Here is a 26,334-nt window from a genome sequence, read left to right as displayed (position 1 = left end):
TCTCGCCGCATGTCACCTCAGTGAAAGTTTTTGACAGGAAACAGAGCCAGGATTGCTCGTGCATATGTTCGTTGTCAAAACTGCATATAGCATAACTGATTAAAAACGCCGTCTTATATAGCATGAGCTCATCTGCATGTGAAAATAACTCATCCAGCACGGGACATACTTATACAGCTCATTATACACACATTGTAAGACATCCTTACTCACTTCATTATGTATTTTTTGTGGAGTCTGTAACAGAACTGCTTTGTTTGGTTGCTGGTCAGTATAAAATGGACAATAGGGGACGGTGTGAGTGTGCATGTGTGTGTGTGGGTGTAGCTTTTCGTCACAAGTGGGTATTCATTAAATTTCTCTGTCTCACCATATACCCAGACACACACATGTGAAATTCCTATGCACTACACACACACATATGAAGGCAAGGCTGTAGCTGAAGCATCCTGTTTACTTCGTAAAGCACAATGGAGACTTTTATGTGGAAGTCTGAGACGATGATGAGGGAAAAGCCATAAATATCACCTCCACATACAGTGCTTGCTAACATCAGGACACCCTCATTAAGTGAGCATTGTTCTCAGTGAAACGAGCCAAGAAGACAAGAGACGTCTGTCAAACATGCACCTAATCATTATCTTTCATTCAGTCAAAGCCCAATCACGTATGGATTAGTTTGCCCTCCACTCAAGAGCTTAATCCGTCCCAAACGCCGTGTGGTTGGTTAAACAGCTTTGCTTCAGACGATGCACTTTGGTTCCTCTAGGAATTAAGTGCTTACACTTGTTTGACTTTGACTCGGCTGTGGCGCTTCGACTGAAGTCAGATGTCTGGCTTCATTAAACTAATTATAATGGTGAAAACTCACTGTAAGGTCACGCAATGTGTATAAAAGCCTTAAACAAAAGCTAAAATTTAAAATGTGATATATAACATAAAATGTGATGTATAACAGCCAGTGGGAAAGGCAGTAAGCAATGTTAATATAGGAAATTGTGTGTGTGTGTGTGTGTGTGTGTGTGTGTGTGTGTGTGTGTGTGTGTGTGTGTAAACTCTTAAATATACACTTATTTTTAAAAAATTTATATTTTTTTAAATGTTTTTTTTTTTCCTGTGATGCCAAAGCTGCACTGCAAAAACTGCTTTTCTCAGATTTATATATTTTTTTATTTTTTGTCTTGTTTCCAGCCAAGATATCTAACATTTAAGATTAGATCAAAGTCCAAATTAAGTGAGTTTTTGCTTGGAACAAGCAAAATAATCTGCCAATGGGGTAAGCAATATAATCTTATTTCAAACAGAAAGCAAGATTATTTTGCTGACTCCATTGGCAGATTATTTAGATTGTTTCAAGCAAAAAACACTTAATTTTTATTATTATTTTTTTTTCTGAAAACAAGACAATAATTGTTACTTTCTATGATTGTCTAGAAAATCCTTCTTTGTTGGAAACAAGACAAAAATCTAAGTATGAAAAAGCATTTTTTGCAGTCTGAATTTTCAGTAGTCATTATTCCAGTCTTCAGTGTCACACAATCCTTTAGAAATTATTCTAAATATGCTGTTGAAACAAGTTGCTCAATTTTTTCAAGATGAAAAAAAAAAAAAAAAAAAACACATTGTAGACCTTTTTTTTTTTTGGATTCTTGGTTGAATGTAAAGTTCAAAAGAGCATCATTCATGTGAAAGAAATATTTTAAAATCTTATTATAAATGTCTTTACTGTCACTTTTAATTATTATTATTATTATATTGGTTGCATTTAAATCAATACAAATAATTTGTATTGATTGCTGTCAGTGTGAAAAAGGATAGACTAATAAGGAAGTCATGCAAATACTATGCTGACATCATGGCAGATTTTGAATCTTGAAACTCTTTCTTTTTAAATTTCTTAAGAAGTATAATGTTAATATTCTAATCCCAGAGTGCACATGATCCAAGATTTCAAATTCTGCTAATAATGTAATTTCTCAAGCTTTCAATCCCTATCCGTTTTCTGCTCCTTATCCTGTCCCCTCTAGACTATTAATACAAAGTAAAAAAGTTTTAAAAATAGTATAAATCTCGCAAAAATCTAAATATATGGCAGACCTGAGGCACAATATTATTATTAAAGAGTATGTTGGAAAGCACTGATGTCATTCCATTCACAGCATGCTTGAGAAATTGACAGTGCTTGATTTTGTCCACTGAGGGGCACTGGTGCCCGTCTTCCTCCGTGACTTTGTATTGCAGTCAGTCGATGACCCCACTGCAACAGTTAATGTGCGCTAATCCACGCTTGTATATCTGTGTGTGTTGTGTGTATTCTAGCGCAACCACTTCTTACCTCTGTTTGCTCTCTGCTCTTCTCATGACACACTCTCCACCTCTCTCTTTCTCACTCTCCCTCCATCTCTCTCTCTCTCTCTCTCTCTCTCTCTTTCTCTCTGCAGTGCCTCTTTCACTGCATGGTGATTATTATTCCTCACACAGACTCAGTGCTGATACTCAGATACTGCTGAGCAGCCCTGTAAATCACCTGGAGCTGAGAGAGAGGAAGAAAGAGAAAGAGAGAAAGGATGGGAGATATACAGAGTAGATGAGAAAATTCAAGGTGGGCTGAATGAACGATCGAGGTTGAAACAGCAAGGGAATTGAGGGAAGAAAAAGGGATGAGAGTTACGGATAAAGAGGAGAAACAAGGGAGAAGGAAGAGAGCTGAAAGAAAGAGTGAGGGGGGAGCGTTAGTGTAAAATGCTGCAGTCAGAGCGAGCCGTGGTGCAGGATGATCATCGGGAGTATCTGTCACGCTATTGCAGAACACATACGCATCTCTGTGACCTTTATCCCGCCGCAGAAATGCCAGTCCGGCACACACGTTCACTTATCCTTCTCATGTCATTGAGCAGGAGACTTACAGGAAATTGTAAATGATGTATGCATCTGTCCGTCTATCTCCGTCCTACACAAACTTACGCTTGTCAGTTTGCCACCTGCTTGTATTAATATCTGTCAGTGTTTGCTGTGGTTACACACAGGCGAGTGAAATTGTTTTCCACAGGACAGGCATATGAGTGAATGCTAAACTAAAGTAAACCAACAACGGCAAATTGTCTCTCTATGTGAGTGCAATTTTACATCCTCCTTTAATGCCTTTAAGCCCCACATTTGTAAATACTTGTGTAGTGTATTGCTGCCTTTTGGGCAAGCACTGCTATTCCAGAAGAAAACTTTATTGCTTACAGGCAGCTCTTTCATAGCTCAGGACAAAAGAAAATTCTGTAAAAGAAAAAAAAAAGAAAAAAAGAAAAACACTCGTGTTGTTCTGAACCCCTAAGACTTTCTTCCTTCCACTGAACAGAAAAGAATTTTCTAGGAGCAATTTTCAAAGAAAGATTGATTCTGATTCTTTCATTGATTTGTTTAGCTGTCCCTCCAGCACGATATGCTATTACATACTGTAGGCGAATACAATAGGTGCAATACATTATCAGTAGGTGGTGACAAGTGAATGTATTTTTGTGTATTATGAGTGAGTGAGTCATTAAATCATTAGCACAACAGATTTGTTAAAAAATAAATAAATAAAAAAAAAAGTCTACAAAGCTTTTGGCACATTAAGATGCCCCAGTTCATTTTGTTCACTAAGAAGATTAAAACCATTTCAACATAGGCACATTGAAAAAAGAAAAAAAAAATTGCTTTCCACCTGAAATAACCACTAATGCCAGTAAAACAGTTACAAATTAGTATTACAGTCGCAGATTGTCATCTAATAAATAATTTTTTTTTTGTGGTTCCGTTCACAATATTATGTCCTCAAAAAACTTTTACCATAGTGCATGGTTTGTAAACTAATTGCAGCACTTAACCAGCTCCATATATATGGCTTTTCTGACATAGTAAACTTGCTTGGTAGCTCACCTGGTACAGCACTGTACTTGCTCTGGTAAGAGCCTGTGAAACTCGAGTCACAAGAATAAAGTTCCAAGACTTGTAGAAGCAAGCTAAAATGGCATGAATGCATCAGCAAATGCATTTTTATCTCATTTTGTTAACGCTATCACTTAGGTTTAGGGTTTAGTGGGGTTTAGTTAAATACAAAAGCAATGTGATATAATTTTGCAAAATGACATTTTTTAATGACCCTGGGTTGCACCGTTTAGAATCGCTTTGAGCCTCATTCTCATATGTCCAACCAATGATATTCTCCTTTATCATCCACACTTGAATGTCACTTGCTTATTCAAGAATCATTCTTTGAGGGGAGATAAAGCAGGCATGTGATTCATAAGGGAGAGTCAGTACATGAATGAGAATGATGAACAAAATATCATGAGTAGGGATGCATCACGCCATTTGGCTCTCTTATGGAACATAACCGAACTAACCCTTTTTGGTCTCTATTTTGGAAGAATTTGATGAAAAATGTTTGAGTTTACATTGAAATCTCTGAAACGTAATGTTAAAACTTTTATCTGGGCAAATCTGAGATTTTGTTGAAAACTTTTGCTCCCTATATGAGAGAGAACAGAATACACTAATAGAAGAGAAAAATTATAATTACAAAATAACAAAAATGCAATGGAATATGCGGGATAGTTAACAGGACAGTTTGTGCACACTAATCGTGAATAAAACTGATTTTACAGTTAATGGCGGAGACCTGAGGGTCTCTTCTGTGCTGTTTGAAGGATGTCACTAATTGAATGTACTTAGTTGGAACACACTATAGATCCATATCCAAATCAGCTCGCCTGAATTATTCATTGTATGCGGCATGCCCTTTCAATATGCAGAGTCATGGAACGCAGAGGAGAGGCTAAGCACTAATTAATCAGGCCTCGTTAATTTCCTTTGAGCCGTCAGGTAAGAGTGTTTCTCTCTAATTATGTTGATGACTGCGGAAAGCAGACACACATACACACACTCAGGCCTGAAACCTCACAAACAAGATCGTTAGATGTGCATGCACACCGCTGTAGATGCGGACACACACGCACACAAAGGCAGGCAGGCGGTGATGCACACCTGGTTTAACAGACAGTCACATCAGTAAACATACACAGACACAGTTGGATGTCATGCTGGAAATGGAAAGGAAATGGCCTGTGTCAGATTAAAGGGTTGGTTTTTAATGTTTGCCGTCAAAGTCCATTAATATTCTATCAGCTCTGTTTCTGCTGCTGGTGCACTGACTGGACCCCAGCCAAGACCCAAGAACACATACACACACACACACACACACACACACAAACATCCAAAAGCCCAACCTTTGTGACTTTAGCCAGAGTCTGCTTTTCGCACACATTCACACAGCCAAACCTCTGTCTTTAGCCAAACTCTTCTCTCACAAACACAAACAACCACAAAGCCAAAAGCTTAACCTCTGTGACTGACGCGCTGTCAGTTTCTGTCTCCCACGCAAACCATTATGCCCCATCATATTGCGACAATATGGAATAGCGTGTGTGCTACAAACTCAAATTAGTATACTGTAAAACATCCTATTTTTCATAGATAGCAGTGTGACATGATATACAGGTGCAGCTTCTAAATATGCATTATATATGCATATTAAAGAGCCCAGAGGAACATTTTATTCAAATGTTTACTGAAATGTTTTATGGTACAGAAGAGAATTAAGTTCTATGTTCTTCTTTATATTACAGTTCAAAGATTTGGGGTTGGAAAGATTTTTTTAAATAATTTTAAGTAATGTTGAAATATTATTACAATTGAAAACAAATATTTTCTGTTTTAATATATTTTAAAAAGCAATTTAATCTTGTGATGCAAAGCAGAATTTTTAGCAGCCATTATTTCAGTCTTTAGTGTTGCATGATCCTTCAGATATCATTCTAATATGCTGATTTGGTGCTCAAGAAACATTTATATAATATATTAAATATTAATATATTATTGTGGAATATTTTTGTGGAAGCTGTGATATTTTTTCAGGATTCTTTGTTGAATAAAAATGTCAAAAGAACAGCATTCATGTGAAATAGAAATCTTTTGTAATATTGTTACTGTTACTTTTGAACAACATGATGTCTCTTTGCTAAATAATAGTTTAAATTATTATTTTTTATTTAAATTGTTTTTAAATCTTATAACCTCAATTTTTTTGAACAATATATATATATATATATATATATATATATATATATATATATATATATATATGTATTGAAAAAATATATATATATATATATATTTCTTTTTCTTTTTTCTTTCTCATAAAGAGACATAAAATTGGACAATTTTTGACATAAGAATATAAGGAAATGTTGAAATCTATTTAATTTCCTTTTCTGAAATTCTAGAAGTGACCCACTTGAGATTACAGTGGCCTTTATTCTCAGGAAAATAAAAAATCAGAGAAGCAAGACACTTAAGTAACAGCTCCATTTATTCACCATTTAAACTCACTTAAGAGAAACAAAGATATTAAAGATCTCATTTGTAATTTTTTCCCCTTCCTATAAGAGACCTTCACCCACAGGTTAACAAGGCTTTAATTGAAAGCGTTGCTCAATAGATAATACACAATGACAGTGAGAATCACTCTTAAACTTAATGATAACTACTTAGAACAATGGTTCGCTATTTGTCAGGGAAACTGCAACAAACCTTGAGACAAATCTTTAGCTGCTTTCTCACTCTCATGATAGGGCTAATTACACAAAGAAGCTGAATATTCAACTAAAATTGATTCTGTGCAGCTTATTTGGAGCAACCTATTGTATAACTACATTACTTATGAAACCTCAAAAATGAGTAGGTGAAACTCAATTCAGTGGGTAATTTCTAGAAACCCTTCAGGCAGTTGTGTGGATAAACTGATGCTCTACAATGTTCTGAAATGTTCTTCATGAGCTACTTTCTTTAGCAACTGATTTAAAAGCTGATATCATTCTTAAATATGAAGTTAATTAATCCTCATCAAACAAATCAAATGAAGTCGTTAGTGTAAATGCGGGATTGGGTGATCGGTATACAGTACAAACATAAGCCAGCAGTGCTTGGCAATTCAACATGAAATCCGCCATAATCTGATTGGTTCCACTGTGTCGATAAGACAATGCAGCAAACAGGCTTATATTCCCACCCATGTTATTGAGCCTCTAGTCCCACCCTCATACAGTCAAATGAGTCAACCGTGTACAGTTCTCATAGAAAGCAATGGGTTTCATTGAATTATGATGACTTTGGGCCAAAATGCTGTATATAGTAGAGTTTTTTATTTTTATTTTTATTTGTAGAACAGATTTTGAAATGCATTCCTGTAGCTCAAATAGCAGAGCAAGCATGGTGTTGAAATAAAACACATTTCATAGCGTACTAGTATTGAGATATATATATATGGATTTCATAGGGCCCTACCAAGTCCCAGGAAATGCATGAGCTGAAAAAAAACATACCTTAAATGCAGTGGAAGTCGTTTCACATAATAGTAGCTGCAAAACACAAAATTATAAATGTTGATGTCACCAGTGAAAGTTCATATGGCTGTTTATTATGCTATACTGACTGAATATGATTAAATGGTTAGTTGCATTTTTAAATTTCCATTCAGCATTGTTTTCCCCTGCTGTTTATAATCAGAACAGACCTGCAACCTATTTCTGGGTTGCTACGCACCAGTTGAGAAACCACTTATATAATGTATCTGTAACGGCTGTTTGTCTGTCTAGCGTCCAGGAGAGCCGCGCTCGATGTATGCGTTCGACCTGAGGAGATCCCCAGTCTTAATTGAAAGGCAGAAATTCTGAGAAAAGTGAGGAGTGGAGTTAGTAAACGATGGGGGGAATTATGGGTCAATAAAACAGCGCTCCACTGAGACTTCCAGCAAGGGTCAAGGGCACTGCATTGATTGGCTCAACATAAAGCTGAGTAGAGTATGTGTGTGCGTCTCTTTATGTGCCTCCAGAGATGCACACAGAGAAAAGTGCACAACAGTGGAATGTACAAAGACAATATTAAAGATTTAAGGATCTTCTAGGAATGACTGTAAGTATTAGCATCAAATTATCACGCATTATGCTCCAGATACAACATAGAATCATTTGAAAATGATACTATATACTTAAGGAACAGAAAGCAGACTGTAATGTACAGAATGTGTGGTCTTTTGTGCAGTTTCAGATTTGTATATTATGTTTCACAAGGTTAATTTATAAAGTTTGCAAATTTTTGTATTCTTGATAATTTTTCCTCCTTTTTTCACACACAGTTTTAAGGGGCGTTACCTTTTGCAGAATATACATTGCTAAGAACTTAATTTGGACAACTTTAAAGGCAATCTTCGAAACGTTTTGATTCTGAAATCTCAGTTTCAAAAAATGTACCCTTATGACTGGTTTTGTGGTCCAAGGTCACAAATTAAAACAACACAACATTGCAATGCAAAGCAACATAAACATAACAAAATGCATATGTACAGATTACTGTTAACAATTTTCTTAAAAGACGACAATAGTAAAACACTAGCTACACATTGTGTGAAGGGTAGCAAAAGTAAAATAAACTACAAAATATTCAAGTATTCTGGTCCAGGTATGTACCAATATTATTAGCAACACTCAAACAATGATACACTTGGAGACTTAAACACTGACATTTATTACAAACACCATTTAAGATTAAAAATAAACATACTTGCCTGCATTGCCTCCAAGGACAAAATGCTTGGTACTGCCGTATCCTTCAATGAAAGGTCTTGTGCAAATCCAGCAGCATGTTTAGAATAATTCACAAAAGCAGCCCCTTGTGAAATGTAAAGAACCAACAAAAATCTTTCAGTCGCTCAGGCATATCATTAAAAATGCATTAGAAATGCATGGCATGAATTTGTAATGCTCAGATCTTTAGGAACAATAGGAAGTATACAACAACAATTTAACTCTTTATCCAACAGTATTGCTTTTGTGATTGATTGACAGACATGAGCTGTTTAGAACACACCTCCTTGATTACATACAACGATGATGCATCTTAAGCGGCATATTGAGGAGAATCGTGACGTCACAATTTCAAATCCAGGCATTTCATCGTGGTAGAATAAAATAATTCATATTTTAAACTGGGGAGTTAGATTTGAGTTGTGAAACTTGCAGTATGTTTTTGTTGTGGAGTAACCCCTCATATGCGTAAATGTCAAAAACATTTTGATTCTCCATTCATGACCACTTTATAAAACAAAAATAAAGTTTTGCCGTCCCTCAAAACCTCTCAAATGTCAGAACCATGTAAGACATCGGCTCGCAGACAAAACAGATGATTTGTTCTATTAATGTTCATTTGTCGCTTGCTACATTTGACACCTGACACCCATAAAGTCTGATTCATCACCCTCTCTCCTCTCCTCTCCCCCAGTGAAAAATGAAACCATCAGTTAATTACTCTGTTCATTTAACGCACTCTCTCGCTCCCGTTCTCTCTCTGTTCATATTGTCTTGATTAAGGCAGACACCGGAGCATATAAATGTGCTTCTCATAAGGCAGATCTCCTAGCAGCTGTCAGTCATTGCTTCAGTAGACACTGAAGGGACAATGTGGGACTCGTTTGGATGGCTAGACTTTCCGTTCATTTCTCCTTTCGGTTTCGGGCAGCCTCAATGGGACTTTATGATTTTGTTTGAGACTTTGAATGTGCTGATTTGCTAGTGTGAGATTAGGTTGGGGAGATGGAGTCACACCTATAGATGAAGCCATAAAAAACATGCCATAAAGTTTGCCATGGGGTGTAATAAAAGGTGTTGTTTCTTATTAAATTTCGAACTACATTTTTACATTTTCTGAAGAAAATGTGAGTGGTGCTTTCCAATGCAAAACTTGATGCTATGGATGCAGGGTTAAGCTAAAACGACAACCCGATCTCATCAAAGTGCGCATAAATAGTATGGCAAATAAAAATGAAAACTCGTGGTATTGATATGCAAAAATGGACTTTGGCATGTATATGCTACGCAATGGGTAGCATTAGGGTTGTGGGTAGATGCGTATCATATGTACGTGAAAACTGCGTTTTATATGCACGCCAAACATGTTCGTATCATAAATACGTCAAAGTCCATTTTTGCGTATAAATACCACGATCTATCTATCTATCTATCTATCTGATCAAAGAGCGATAATTGTGAAATCAGATCAAACAAAGGTCATATACAAATAATCTTCACTGATGTAATACCTACTGTCACCTATCATGTTTTAATCCCATGTCTCTCCACAGCCCCTCAGAAGAGTGACATTTTCTGTGGTGAGTCAGGCTCCTGATCAAGGCTGCTATGATAGTGGAGTGGAGGACTCTGAGACCCCAAGCAGCAAGAGCTCCTCTGGACCCAGACTGGGATCTTTACCGCTGCCTGAGGATGGATATGAAAGGACGACACCAGAAGGGAGCGTAGGCGAAGAGGAGCATGTGGAAAATGGTAAAAAGCCATCTGTGGGAAAGGTCTGAGACCGCTAGTGAAAAATTACGTGCATATGATGTTGTTTTTTTGTTCTTCTTTTGCTTTAAAGGGATAGTTCACCCAAAAAATAAATAAATAAAAAATACATATATATATATATATATATATATATATATATACAGTAAAAATTCAAAAGAAGACATATTGAAGAATGTCGGTAACTAAGTTTTGGTTAACTTTAGTTTTTTTTTCTCACAGTGTATTTTAATTGCATTTATCATTTTTAAAAATAAGAATATGTATGTGAGTTGACTTAGTTCAGTTAGTAAATAGATACTTCCTTCAGTTTTCACACTTAAGTATGTCCATTAAAATGGATTCTACCAGCTTTTTTTTGCTCTATGGTACTTTATAATTAAGTTAATATCACATTAAAGCTGCTCCATTGCAGTGGCTCAGTACTGTAATCACGAGTACAGATGCACAGTATCGGGCCTGATACCGATAACAGTATCGTTATCGGTGCATACCTATGAAATATCATTAAATGTCTTGACTTGATAGGTGATATTCACTGTTTTTACTTCTAAAATCTGTGCATTTAACAGGGTTTACTGTAAAATGAGTCATTTTTATTCTTATTTTATACCGTGTTCTTGTTATTACAAATTACATTTTCAGCAATTAAAAGATTAACATTTAAACATTTTCTTAATTTGGCTTGTTCTCGTTTTGGTTTGTCCTTCTCCTTTGTAGTATATTACAGCAGTACCCAAACTGACATGAACCTGGTCCCAGACCTTTGGACGCCACTGTAGACAGACGGAGTCATTTATTCTCCAGGGACATCATGAGTGTCTAAAACTTGACAGTCTGAGCAAAAAAATTTGACCTATGACCTACGCATATTTCAGTAGAGACAGTTCTCTGACAGGACATCCTAAAACTGCCTCTTTTTCTCTTCCTCAGACCCCAGGCATCTCCCTGACGTGGCTCTGACAGGAAAGTGCACACGAGAATGTGATGAGTTTGGTCACTCTGACACCTGCTGGATGCCTGTGCAACCATCACCACGCAGACGCATGGAACCACCCCAACTCTCCACCTTTGCCTCGCCTGGCGATAACAACAACAACATGGAGGACGACAGTGACCGAGAGGAAGACGGAGATGGAGGCACGGATAAGAGCAGCGGAGGAAGCGAGGAGGTCCGGGATTCGCTCGCAAACGGAGATCCGCTCGGAACGCTCAGCCGTCGGGACCGGAACAGGAACATGGGCGACCACAACCGTAATCTCCTGAACCGGAAAATGACCTCGGCGTCCTACGACACGTTCAGCAGCGCTGGCTTTGGCCGTCGTCCGGATGAAGAAGACTCACACCCCCCAGAAGTCATTCCGCTTACGAGGACGGGGGGCGACTATAAGACCACCTCGTGCCTCACTCTGTCTCGCAGGGAAGTGTACCTGTGAGCTGCAGGCAGCCCTCGCGCCACGGGACGGCCCACAGTAACTTCACTGCATCGAGCAGGAGGATCATCGAGAGACTAGTGCATACCTGTTCAAAACAGGCGTCTTCTCCTTGCCAAAAATTCATCATCTGTTCATTTCTCTAGATGCAAAATATCAAAGTTGAGGAGAAAAAGCGAATCATCTTTTATTCTTTCATAAACTTGGATAGACTTTGTCAATGGAAAACATTTGCATGTTAGGCCTCCCACAGACAGGGGGCGATGTGGGGACTGATGGACAAAATCCAGTCACAGACCACATAAATGGATGCTCATTTCATCCAGTTGTGGCACTTCAAGAAAATAAAACCATGTAGCATCAGGAAAAAGGAAATCGTAACCAATCATAGGGCGACAGCGGCATCTAAATGTTAACTAGTTTCCTGTTGCTGAGCCAATACGGTTATTTAATTACAGTCACATGGTAAACACTAGACATGTAAATGCTTTCATCACTGACTTTTAGAGAAAGAAAAAAAGGAAAAAAAGTCCGGTCATCCATTTTTATCATTTGTAAAGCTACTTGTTTTTCTTTTTTTTTAACAAATATGGGAATATACTACAGCTCTGAGTAGTGCTTCAAAATGTTCAGACTGAATTCTTCGCTATTTCATTGCTTCTGTAATGGAGCAATTATCACAATGACTGTTAAATTACCATCCCATCAGATCTCAGAGTTGAAATCAGCCAATTAAATCATGCAACACACACTCTGTACACAGCACAAACACACACACACACACACACACTGATACATGTCTATATCCATTTAGTGCAGATGTGTGTGTAAAAGTGTATGTACTGTATAAACGGACATTTTGGCATACCTGAGGCTTTTTTGAGAAACGGTTTTTTGAAAGTAGATGTAGCATTTTTGCCTGCTTGATCTTCAACTAGTATATAAGACACTGAAGTGTATTTGAATAACTAATCATCTGTGTAAAGTGCATACACAGGGGCATTAAACAATGTTTAGATACATCTATACTATACTATAAACGAAAAATATACTGTATCTCATCCCTTTTAAGTAGAGCTCATATTTAAACCAAATTTCTTTAAAGGCAACACTGCATGAGGATAAGCTAATGCTTATTTTGTTAAATAAGAATCAGATTTTGTTGTTTTTCTGAGGATATAACCTCTTTGGGAGGGGAGTGTGCGAGTGTGTGTGTGAATGCAAAGCGAGGTCGGTAAAGAGCTAGATCTTTAATTTAGCCAGAAATGACACACACACACACACAACGTAGTTGTTCAAATATCTGAATTACAGTTCAAACAAATCAAGACATTTTAATGAGTCTTTGTTAATCTTACGGCAGCCTCGTCCAGGTCTTGGCATCTCATCAAGCCTCTGGAATTTTCAAATTGAGTTTAGGAATGGCTTTTTTTTAGCTCTTGATATGCATTGTAAGTACAATCTGATTGATAAGAACAAACTGACATGTATTTCACCAACTCTCAGGAAACTTGAGATTCAGTGTGTGTTCTCGGCCCATTATCAACGCTGAGCTTTAGTCTGCGCTCCAAATTTGTCCTCACAAGGCCATACTGTTGGGGAGCCTGTTTTCTTGCCCTTTCCCTTTTTCAGACTCACCATACCTGTCGACGGTGTCCGAAGTGTGCGTGTTTCCTGGCTTCCCACGGTGAGAATTGCAGACTCATCCCTTTCACTTCACGGAACAGCCTTGGGTCTGGAGCGGGACTGGTGGACTCCAGTCCATCTATGCCAAAATCTGTCCAGGTATTCCAGTTTTACTGGAAGCACTGGTGCACAAACTTACCTGAAAAAGACTAGCCCAGAACCTGCGGTTCAGTGCCTGGATGAGAGGAAATTGCTGAACTGGCCTATACAGGGTTTGTGAAACCGGAGGACTCGAGAAGAGGGAATCTATCTCTAAAGATGCCGTGTTTCCTTTGCCAGGTTTATAGGCTAAATATGCTGTTATACAGCAGTCTGTAAGTAGTGTACAGTATGGGGTGCATAACGGACTATGTATATGAAACCGTGTGTTTTCTTTCTTTCTTTCTTTCTTTCTTTCTTTCTTTTTTTTTACTGCACGTTTACCTAACAGTTCAACTCACTTACTGCAAAACGGGGAGGGATGGGGAGGGCAAAATAACATTGTGTCTAAAGCGTAACATTCACTTGAACTTTTTTATGAGATAAACACTGAACTCATGTACTCGCCCAACATCCGCCATTTTACTGCTACCCTGTAGAGAAATGACCACTGAACTTTAACCTGAAAGGCATGTTGACGGTCTTTAATCCTGCACCTGTGAGGAAAATGTTTTTTATTTCTCTGTTTTTATGCTATGTGAAAGAGGAGCTTTTGAAGCTCTCTCTCATGGAGTTAATGCGTTCATTGCATTTGTTATGACAAATAACAAATCAAAAAGGGTTGGAATGATTTGAAAGTTTGGTATGTGACATGTAAAAGTTTGATTTTGACATTAAAACACCTTTAAACCGTGTTCTGTTTTTTTTTTTTCACTCTTGAACATAGTGTTTGATTCATTTTGCGCATATATCGATTGCATATTACTTATAGTGATAAGGATGTTTCTTTTGCACTCCTGCACCCTGCTGGTAGGAAATAAAATTGAATTACTTACACTGTACACTTCACATCCGCTGAGTGTCCTCTCATATTAAATTGTGTATTTAGAAAAACACATTTACTTCTTGTTTTCACAAAAGTTTTATTGGTTTTATTAAACTTTTTATGACACAATTAGTATTAAAGGGATAGTTCACCTGAAAATGAAAATTACCCCATGATTTACTTATGCTCACGCCATGCAAAATGCATCACTTTCTTCTTTCAGACAAATACAATCAGAGTTATATTAAAAATGTCCTGGCTCTTCCTAGCTTTATAATGGCAGGGAATAGGTGTTGATATGCAATAGTCCAATAGAAGTCCAATAAAGTGCATCCATCCATCATTTAAATAAAGGCCTCCTGAATTTGTGCATTTTTGTAAGAAAAAAATGATAAACTGTAATATAGCTTCCGCTAACTATCGTATGCATGTTCATGAGAGAGTGGCGGTCCAGAGGGTTATGTAGGACGTATAATTTTCATTTTTGAGTGAACTATCTCTTTAATTTAATTTTAGCAGGGTTTTTTTTTTTTTTTTTTATCCCTAGGTTAAAGATCTTGTACGATTTTTAATGGAATTTTCAAAAAGAAAATTCTGTCATTATTTACTCACCCTTATGTTGTTCCAAACCTGTATAAGTTTATTTTTGAAGAACGTTGGTAACCAAACAGTTGATGGTAGCCATTGACTTCTACAACCTGAATTCCGGAAATGTTGGGACATTTTTTAAATTTGAAAAAAATGAAAACTAAAAGACTTTCAAATCACATGAACCAATATTTTATTCAGAATAGAACATAGAGAACATAACAAATGTTTAAATGGAGAAATTTTACACTTTTATCCACTAAATAGGGGTGCTCCGATCAGGATTTTTGAGGCCGATCACCGATTGCGATCACAGGAAGCAGTATCTGCCGATCCGATCACCGATACCGATCTTTTTAAAGCCTTTTTTTATTATGTAGAATTATTTATAGTGATACTCCAACTTAGGTGACTCTTGTGAGAGGGGACTTTTTAATTTGAGGAGTGGAGGGGGCATTCTTTAGACATTTTTCAAAAATATATATTTATCTCACCTAAATGTTTGATCATGCAGTGCATTTTTGTTTTTACAATCGTGCAATAGCTTACACACAGCACAAGCCTGGTTTTGTGAGCTGTATATGAGGTGGCCTTTTATGCCAGGTTCACACATAGGCCTACTCTGTTTGCAGTGTGTATGCAGTTCACGTGCGGTACATAAGCGGTGCAGAAGCAGCACTGACTGTGCTTTCACACAGGAGTCTGCAACTGATCTGTGGCTGTTTACCACAAACATTTATCCATTATTTTGATTTCAAATCTAAACATTGTCACTGAAAATGCTTTTTCAGAATTGTGATATTTTTATTTTTTTACACAGTACAGTAATACAATCTTTCATAGACGTGTTTAAACACAATAAATATAAGCAAAGCAACACATTATTCAATGATTTTTACTTTTGCATTTACTTCTAGATTTATATATTAAGTTGCTCAAGTGGAAAAACATTTAAACTATTTTCTTACGTTATCACAAACTTACCATTGACAGAAACAGTCAGCTCTACTGCCTTTCCTTTTGCATTGACATCTTTCTTACAAGCAATCCTGCAGTACCATTTAGTATACTGCCTTGTTTATCTAAAAGTGCTCTTTCCCTTTAAACCTAAACAAAAAGCCATATGTGTTGACTGTGAAACACAGTAGACTTTAATTATATGCATGTATGGTGTTATTACTACATTTCATGTCAATCCATGTTCATATTTACTGCAAACAATGCGCTGTTACTTTAATTCAGCACATGCAGTGGAAACGATCTCTGCACTGCTGCAGACCCACCGCTCCTGGAACGCACCGCCGGACCGCAGCCGTGTGCAGTGTGATCGCTCTAATTCCTTACGATGAGCACGGAAAAAATACGCACCGCATACGCACTGCAAACGGATGTGAACCTGGCATTGTGTGAGTGTGTGTATACAGGTCTAAAAAAAAGTTGGCACGGGGGCAACAAAGGGCTGAAAAAGCAAGAAATTTTGAAAAGATTCAGCTAGGAGAACATCTAACAACTAATTAAGTTGATTAGCTATATGATGATTAGCTATAAAAGGGATGTCTTAGAGAGGCAGAGTCTCTCAGAAGTAAAGCTGGGCAGAGGCTCTCCAATCTGTGAAAGAGTGCGTCAAAAGATTGTGGAATACTTTAAAAACAATGTTCCTATTGAAAAGGTGTTGCAAATATCATCATCTACAGTGCATAACTTAATCAAAAGATTCAGAGAAACTGGAGAAATCTCTGTGCTTAAGGGACAAATTTGAAGACCTTTGTTGGATGCCCGTGGTCTTCGGGCCCTCAGACGACACTGCATCACTCATTGGCATGATTCTGTCATTGCCATTACTAAATGGTCCCAGGAATACTTCCAGAAACCACTGTCAGTAAACACTGACAGAGCAACATATGCTCCCCTCCAGATGACGTGTATTTCAGCAGGACAATGCAAAACACATACTGCAGCTATTACAACAGCATGGCTTCATAGTAGAAGGGGTCCTGAAGTGCTGAATAGAAAACATTTGGCGCATCATTAAATGAAAAATACGTCAAAGATGACCACGAACTCTTCAGCAGCTGGAAACCTATATCAGGCAAGAATGGGACCAAATTCCAACACCAAAACTCCAGAAACTCATAACCTCGATGCCCAAACGTCTTCAAACTGTTTTGAAAAGAAGAGGAGATGCTACACCATGGTAAACATGCCCCCGTCCCAACTATTTTGAGACCTGTAGCAGGCATCAAATTTGAAATGAGCTCATTTTGTGCGTATAATTGTAAAATTTATCAATTTAAACATATGCTATGTTATCTATGTTCTATTGTGAATAAAATATTGGCTCATGTGATTTGAAATTATTTTAGTTTTTATTTTATTCAAAATTTAAAAAAAACATTCCAACATTACCGGAAGTCGGGTTGTATAGTATAGGGGGTGGGGGGGGGGGGGGGGGATACTATTGAAGTCAATTGCTACTGTTAAATGTTTGGCTACCAACATTCTTGTTCAACAGAAGAAAGCACCCTCTGGAATCGATTCTGAGCTTAGATTTTAACAGCAGATGGCACTGCATGCCTCAGAAACAGCCGTACTCTGCTTGTTTCCAAATCCTTACACACACTTGAACCTAAAATAATCATTCATAAAATTCGAAAAGGTTGAAGTAATTGAAGCTGTGTTTACATTAATCTCACATCATAAAAGCATTCTGAGCTGAGGTGAAATTACATGACTGGGCCGAACGCACAAGCGCTCATCATAATTCTTCTTCATGAGCATTTGAGTGTGCAGACAAAAACTAGAGTAGAGCGCCATCTGCTGTTAAAATCTAAGCTCAGAATCGATTCCAGAGGAATCGCGATGCATTCGGAAAATATCAGAATCGATCCAGGAATCGATTCTGCAGCGATTTATTGTCCCAGCCCTAGTTTGGAACAACATATGGTTAAGTAAACTAAGGAAGCAATATTTTAATTTTGGCATGAACTATCCCTTTAAGGTCACATTAACCATGATTTGGAGAATTCTCACTGGAGAATTCCAATAATTTCAATAGAAATCAATCAAGCCGATCAGAATTTTGGATTCACCTTATTGAAAAACAGAAGCTACTTGGTTTGAAAGTGACCTCTGTCAGCTGTGCTTCATATCACTGCAGTAACCTATTGGTAATCGTAATCGACAACTGATGTTTTTTGGCCACACTACTACATTGTTTCACCTTGTATCTTTGGCATTGCATTTCAGGGTTTGCACTAAAAAGTTTTTCTCTCAAAACTACATGCAGATTTGTTTTTGTATTTCTTACTGTTAATATTCATTTTGTAGAGTCTTTATTTTGAAATTTCCACAGACCCCCTAGCACCCCCCTAGAACCCCAGTTAGAAATCCCATGGTCTTTACTAAAGTTATACCAAGGTACTGGCTGATGTAATAGAATATCTAACATTTTGAGGAACTCGCCTGAATTAAAATCGAGGAACTTGCCCCTGAAGGCAGTTTCAATGAGCCAGAGTTCTTTGATGAACAGAGCTGCTCAGGGAAGATGATGTTTTTCAAGGATTTCTTCGTCCCAGTGGAATATAGAAATGCTGCTCTAGTTATGGAAACTCACTTACTTTTACATTTTTGTTATACTTCTCCACCATTTTCAGTGTCCCGTTCAATTCCAATAGCGCTAGAACATCAGTGATGTCCAAACATTTCTCACTCCACCATGTTAACATTTTGTTCATTCTGTGAATAGTCTAAGCAATCTGGAAACATGCCTAAAGTAGAATGAATATCAAACCAAGCATGCATGTTTCCTAAATTCAAATTAATACATGTAGTTGGCCACTTTTCTTTCTTTCTTAGGTTTAAAATAGTACACTTGTCTACTGCTTGCTCATGTATTGTCACATTTCCACATAGTTAAAGGGATAGTTCACCCAAAAATGAAAATTATGTCTTTCTAAACCCGTAAGACCCTTTGTTCTTCTGAATACAAATTAAGATATTATTGATGAAATCCGGGAGCTCTCTGACCCTCCAAAGATCTGTAGATATTTTAAAGGCTGTTTTCTCAAAATGAGTTTTTTTCCCCCTAATGGAGTGAGCCAGAAATCTCCTTTTCTTATCAGTATTCTGAATGTTTTTGCAGAAGGGTTTGCTCATTATCATTTGCCTGATTTTACACATTTTATTCTTAAAAACATGGTGAATTTTCTTTTTCTGGCTGTTGACAGTATTTTCTGATTTATGGAGAGATAAAAATAAATAACCATAATAATCCCTCTTGTATTAAAAAAAATAAATAAATAAAAAAAATAAAAAATAACTTTAATATGTTAACAAAATGAAACAAGTTTTTAACATGCCATTATTCAGTGTTCAGATTTCTGTTCTGGAAATTCATGCAAAGTAGTAAATATTTAATTAGATAAAGCCTCATTTGCATATTTAAACATAGCATGTCAGAAAACTTGCAATGCAAAAAAAAAAAAAAGGTTTGCAATTCTTAAAGGGATAGTTCACCCAAAAATGTTTGGGTGAAATATCCCTTTAATACAATCAATCAACTGACGAAGTATGATGAATTCTAGTCATCACCTTTTTTTAACCTATTCACTGGCGGTGCTTTCCGAGCTCATTATATCAGGCCCCGTGATCTCATGAAGCAACTAAATCAGGAAATGGGCCAATATTTTATCAGTATATCCAGCTGTCCAACTTCAGAATGTCATCAAGCTCTCATATGGTTGAGCCATTTAACACTGAGCAAGAATCAGTAAATTGCCATACAGTACACAGCAAATTTCTGACACATCTTAATATACTGCATAAAATATTAAACTCAAAATTTGTTAAATAATATTAGTTAACTTTCTATTATAATAATATCCCAATTAAGTGGACACAGCAGTAAATGTTAAAGAATTTCTTTGATTTGGGCAGATGTCCTCAGATGGTGTGCACTTGAAAACCTGGTGAGGTGATAAGAAATGTTCATTCATTTTCATTCTCCATTCAACATATGCTGTTTTGAATGTTTTAATTGGAAATCAGTTTTTCCTGTATCATCAATATCACATATATTACAATATCACTGTATAAACATCTTTTGGGCACTAATATGATTGCGTCAATGTTATGGTAAAAACCCTCTGACTACTATTTTAATATATATATATATATATATATATATATATATATATATATATATATATATAAAACATCTGTATCAAGTTTTTTGTTGAAAGATTAATAATGATTTAATTTTATTTGATAATTTAAAAATAATTAATAAAATAATTAATAATAATTTTTAATTTCGGTAATAATTTAGAATTTTCAGTAAGCGTGCATTAAATTGATCAGTGACACTAAAGACTTTTAAATTGTTACATAGCAGCAAATCAATATTAGAATGTTTTCTGAAGAATCATGTGAAACTGAAGAATATAGTAATGGCTGCTGCTGATTCACTGGGAACTGTAACGCACTTACTATCTCAAAGTCTTAAAAACAAGGAAGGCCACGGACCACAGTGAAAATGCTGGTCATCATTCAGTTAACCAACTTTCAGTTGGTTTATTGTTGCAGCCTTTCTAAATTGTTGTGAAACTTTCATCTGATCAGTTTTGTACAATAGACCAAAAACAATGAAGATGAATCAGCTTAATTACCACATATAAGGATTTTGCTCTAATGTAACAAACCCAAACTTCATTAGACACTAATCTGATCTCCACCTAAGTAAGAAATCCAACATATCGGGCTCTCTGAAATTGATTTTGTTGATACAGTTTTAACCAATATTACTACTACTACTACTTTAAAACGAAAGAGGATTAAATCTGCTGTTGTTTATAAAACATATTGTATAGCAGATGTTTTTTACCTCGAAATTTAAAGTGTTCTTTAAGATGGAAATTATTATTATTATTTTTAATGACCTTATATTTTCATTATTTTTTGCAGGGATTTATTTACCATTGTACCATGCAGTCAGCCGGTTTCCTCCTGTTGTGCATTTCATTCAGCATTCTACTCTATGAGTCCAGTAAGTATAAGAAAAATATTTCAGCATATGTAGCATGACTGAAACATGCACATTTCATAGCAAAAAGTAGTTGAAAAAGAAAGGATAATTCCTATTCTTAATTTTCTATGGTGACGTGGTAAAATGAAGGAATTGATGGTAAACTGAATTACGGATCTAAAGATGATTAAAAAATTAATTGTTGAAATGTGTCTTCTTCAATGGGATGATTAATATTAGGACATTATTAACTTGTTTAATCATTCGTTTAAATTCCAGAAATTTAAAAGCAAATTATATGAGGTAAGGTGTAATACGTATATTCTAACTCAATAATGTTATTTTTCACAGGTAATGCCCCTACAGATAATAAGGAGCAATCAAACACTGCAAGAAGTTGCAAGGAGCTTCTGAAGAAACAAGGAAAGAAAAAAGGTACATATGATCATTTTCAGTACAAACATTTCTTTTCAGCACTATCCACCTTATTTTTCCTGTAAGAGTGGGCAGCGCGGCCATTTGTCAATTTTATGCGTCTGACTTCCAGTCTCATCCACATCCAGCTATTTTTAGCTGTATACAAAACAGCCCGTTTTGCTGCTTGATATTGCACATTGGTGTGTCTTACCATATTATTTTAATGTATCATCTTCTTAATTATGAACACACTGGTTTGTAGTTTTACTAAACAGTTTTACCATTTCCTGCATGTTCTCGTTATTTCCCTATAGTGGCTAATGAACCAGAAGTCTCACCCATAAGCTTACGTTGAAGAATAAGGTGCATAACATTTTTATATCTGACTGTTCCCCAGACGGTTTGTACCACTTGCTTTCAAAAAAGGGTGATATTTACCAAACCTATTGTGACATGACCACCGATGGAGGGGGATGGACACTGGTGGCCAGTGTGCATGAGAACAACATAAATGGGAAATGCTCTGTAGGTGATCGCTGGACAAGTCAACAAGGGAATGATCCAAAATGTCCTGCGGGAGATGAGGCATGGTCTAATAAAGTCGTATTTGGAACGCCAGAAGCTGCAACAAATGATGACTACAAGGTACAGTTATAGTCTAAATACAACTGCAGAATATAGATGTTGTGCATATTTCCCAATAACAACAAAAAATGGTTATAAACACACATTCAAAGGATATGTCTCTCATTGGTGTTTCAGAACCCTGGATATTTTAACATCAAAGCTCAAGATATTGCTGTGTGGCACGTTACCAATAATCATGAACTTGAGTTCTGGAAAGTTGCTTCTATTTTACGCTACCACACTAACACCCACTTTCTGACACTTTTTAAAGGAAACCTTTACAACTTCTTCAAGGTACTTTGTAGGTTTAAATGCACTTTTCAGCTTCTGGCCGTGTGAGATCTGGCTTCGATTTTCTGAGATTAAAAAGATAATAGCATATATAATTATTTAAATAATAAATAATATAATTGTGTAATTGAAAGCTAAATTAGAATATAATAATTAAACCTATGTTCATAATTTTTCGCTTTCATTATTTGCAGTAATCTTTTTTTTTTACCCAGAAACATGCTTTAAAATATGGCGCAGGGGAATGCAGTACTGATCGAGGAATTTCTGTTCCTATTATTTATGACATTGGCAACGAGCAGAGGACTAATGAATTATATGGAGAACGTGTTAGAGGTTAGTCTTATTTTTACTTGTGAAAGGTAGGCTATAAATGTCGATTAGTCTTATCTAAATGAGATTTCCAGAACACATAGCACTCTGTAGCCTATTTTCAATTTTTTCTTCTAATTTTTCTTGAATTGTTGTGAATGTCTTCTTTATGGTCAGTTTTCTCTTTTAAGGAGCAACAGTTTAAAGGAACACTCCACTATTTTTGAAAATAGGCTCATTTTCCGACTCCCCAGGAGTTAAATAGTTAAGTTTTACCATTTTCGAATCCATTCAGCCGATCTCCGGGTCTGGCGGTAGCACTTTTAGCGTAGCTTAGCATAGATCATTGAATCTGATTAGACCGTTAGCATCTCGCTTAAAAATGACCAAAGAGTTTCGATATTACCAATTACGCAGCGCCTGAAAGTTACCTAGCTGGGGACTACTTTCAGGTGCTGCGTAATAGCCATATCGGCCTAGAAAATTGCAACTTTACATTTTCTGTCAGTCTTAGTACACGATGTAACTACAGAAGAGTCAAGTTTTAAATAGGAAAAATATCAAAACCCTTTTGTAATTTTTAAGCGAGATGCTAACGGTCTAATCAGATTCAATGATCTATGCTAAGCTACGCTAAAAGTGCTACCGTCAGACCCGGGGATTTGCTGAATGGATTCAAAAACGGTAAAACTCAACTGTTTAACTCTCGGGGAGTTGGTTTCAAGAGCCTATTTCAAAAATAGTGGAGTGTTCCTTTAAAATGTAATCTTGTTGAGCACCAGTTAAAGTTAACATATTTATACCAACTTACCTTAAAGGTCCCATGACATGCTGCTTTTTGGATGCTTTCATATAGGCCTAAGTGGTCCCTAGTACTGTATCTGTAGACTGTTTCCCGAAATTCAGCCTTGGTGCAGAATTTCAGCCACTATGAGCCAGTCCCACAATGAGCTTTCCTTAGGACGTGCCATTTCTGTGTCTGTAGCTTTAAATGCTAATGAGGAGGAGAGAGGCGGGGCAAGGTGGAGGGTGGGTGTGTCATAGACATAATATACGTAGACGCCTCATGACGTGCTGGAACGTAATCCAGCGTCGCCGCCATATTGGTTGGGTCTCCTCACTCTACGCTAGCACCAGAGTCAATCGGAGTCAACGGAGAGCGAGCAACTATGCCCGTATTTTGTGCAGTTTACGGTTGCAATAACCGGCACAGTATTGATACCAGATTGCGTGGGATTACCTTATGCATCAGTGAAGGTGGTCAGAGCAGCAGAGCGTGTGATTCGACAAAACTCAAAAGAACAAGGTGTCAGTGTGTCCTTCGTCAACCGTTTCGTTCGGGCGGAGATTGGTTCAGGGGATGTGTTCTTACTCGGGGAGCACATTGCAGAAACCCAATTCGGAATTGAGAACCATCATTTCATGCTTGTGTCATTTGTGATGTCTGTATTTCACAAAGTAAGGCTGCACCACATCGCAAAATTAAGTACCCTGGAGTTACAGAGTGCCATCATACGCAAGAAGCTGTGCAAAACAGTTCTTTTTCAAGGGTTTTAGCTCCCCAGCCCCAGTTGCAAGCCTGACAGGGTAGTGAAAGATGCTGGAATGACCTGGAATTATAACGCTTACTTTTCCAGGCCTTTAAAAAAAATGTACTGAGCTGGTACAGTATATATGGGAGCTTGTATGTATATGTGTTACAGAAGGGTCGTGTGTGTGTGTGACGCTTACTTCAAACTTGTTTCTTTATTAAAATATAAAATTCATTAATTTATACATTTATCAATATGCCATGGCCTACCATATGTCTTTGTTAAAGAGCATAATACAAAGTCTTTTAGCATAAAAGCACGTATTTTTCAATGTGTGACAGCGTCCTGTATCATAACTAAATCTCTGCCGTTTGTAACAAACCAAACCGTGTGAAAATCCGGTAAAAATTCGGGGACTTATGATTATTGTAGTTGGGGATACACGTTTCTCGGAAGAAATAAATGCAGGGGGCGCATTGGGGACCCATCCAAGATGGCGGCCGCGCTGATACGTCAGCTCCAATAGGCAGCGTCAGTCTATGAGGCGTCTACGTATATTATGTCTATGGGGTGTGTGGCCTTAACCAGCTTGCGCTACCATGCGCTAATGTAGACAGTGGATGTATCGCGATGGCTCGTAGACACACAGTCCTTCAAGCTTTTCAGTTTGACCCAGAATCTGATCCGGATGGAGAAGCACCGGAAGAAGAAGTTGCAACTCAGCGGCTACAGCAGGACGTCTCCGAATGGTTAGTTTAAAATATTGTGTCTGGATACGGTACTTTAGTTGGTTTGTTTATGTATGCTGTTACAGTTATTATCATGTAGCTAATGCTAGCCATAGGCTCGGATGAAGGAACTAAAAAAATACTTTGGTGTTCATTTGTACATCCAAACACTGAGCAACTGCCATGCTTCACTCGTTTGCAAGCCATGATGTCTCTTGAGGAAAAAAAAATATTGCGCTCGCCTCGCACGGTAGTAGCTCATTTTCTCATGGGCGGGCAAAGCAGAGAAAGGGGAGGTAACCTTTCCACGTATGACGACATAAAGGGAAGATTCCAGATTGGACCATCTGAGCTTTCATTTTCTCAAAGGCGAAGCAGGATACCCAGGGCTCGGTTTACACCTATCGCCATTTCTAGCCACTGGGGGATCATAGGCAGGCTAGGGGAACTCATATTAATGTTAAAAAACCTCATAAAGTGAAATTTTCATGCCATGGGACCTTTAATAATAATGGATCTTGTTTAATGCCAGATATCTGCAATACTCTACAGCCCCCTTAATTAGAATGAATTTGAAACAGATAATTAAGAATGACAGTTCATGTGAACTGTATGTTTTAGACTCTAGAATGATTCTGTGATTCTCTTACAGGGGATTTTGACCCTGGATATGTAACATTCAGAGTTTTCAACAATTACAAAGAATCCTTCGCAATGTGTTCTGGGGTCAGGCCTAAAGGATGTTTTGCACAATATGTGAGTATCCCAAATCAAATGACAGAAATGCTGACCTTAATCTTTTGTAGACCTTCAGTAAATTGAGGCTGGATTTTCATGTGACTTTTGTCCCTTTTGTGCCACATGTCTATTCCTTAGTATTGTTACTGTTATTTATATCTGTACATTTATGTGTTTTGCAGTATTGCATTGGTGGTGGTGGCTACTTTCCAAACAATTATTGTAGCGATTTCTCCTATCTTGGTGCAAACGCCGGTGCAACAAATGGATACGGTGCATCTAAAGAGCTCATACAAGCAGCTGTGCTTATTTTCTACCGTTAAAATAGGAGACATTGTCATGTACCAAGTGTGTTTTTTATTGCACTTAATATTTGCAGACAGACACGCACAATCACATTAAAATAAATGCTGCATTTGCTAATCTGAACTCTACATCCCAATGTTACTGCAGGTCTACAGCACGTTATCATTGCATTGGTCATGTCTTACTTTATTGCTAACAAATAAATAAATAAATCTTTTTAAAAATATTAATGATATATTTGGTAT

General features: G+C 37.1%; 2 protein-coding genes across 4 annotated transcripts in view; both read left to right on the top strand.

Moving 5' to 3' along the window:
• Positions 1-14,396, top strand: part of pcdh7a (protocadherin 7a) — a 32,420-nt gene extending 18,024 nt beyond the window's left edge. The window contains exons 3-5 of one of the 3 annotated variants that reach the window (XR_009272080.1): positions 10,229-10,427; positions 11,166-11,280; positions 11,379-11,517. Coding sequence is in view for 2 of the 3 variants with exons in the window: in XM_058782342.1 (XP_058638325.1) it covers positions 10,229-10,427; positions 11,379-11,881 (702 nt within the window). In the remaining variant the exon portion in view is untranslated. Of the gene's footprint in view, positions 1-10,228; positions 10,428-11,165 lie in introns of all 3 variants that reach the window. The other 2 variants (XM_058782342.1, XM_058782352.1) reach the window with 2 other exon arrangements.
• Positions 14,397-20,780: 6,384 nt separating this feature from the next.
• On the top strand, positions 20,781-26,315 carry itln1 (intelectin 1). The gene is made up of 8 exons (XM_058779743.1): positions 20,781-20,852; positions 21,078-21,159; positions 21,490-21,573; positions 21,953-22,200; positions 22,318-22,476; positions 22,689-22,809; positions 25,698-25,801; positions 25,966-26,315. Exons 2-8 carry the CDS (start codon positions 21,099-21,101, stop codon positions 26,104-26,106), a joined length of 918 nt encoding a protein of 305 aa, XP_058635726.1. The 5' UTR covers positions 20,781-20,852; positions 21,078-21,098; the 3' UTR covers positions 26,107-26,315.
• The last annotated feature ends 19 nt before the right edge of the window (positions 26,316-26,334 follow it).

The sequence above is a fragment of the Onychostoma macrolepis genome, chromosome 01 (genome assembly GCF_012432095.1).
Source record: "Onychostoma macrolepis isolate SWU-2019 chromosome 01, ASM1243209v1, whole genome shotgun sequence".
In the NCBI taxonomy this organism is placed as follows: Eukaryota; Metazoa; Chordata; class Actinopteri; order Cypriniformes; family Cyprinidae; genus Onychostoma; species Onychostoma macrolepis.
The sequence above is the reverse complement of the archived record's forward strand: the minus strand, read 5'-3'. Positions and strand labels throughout refer to the sequence as shown.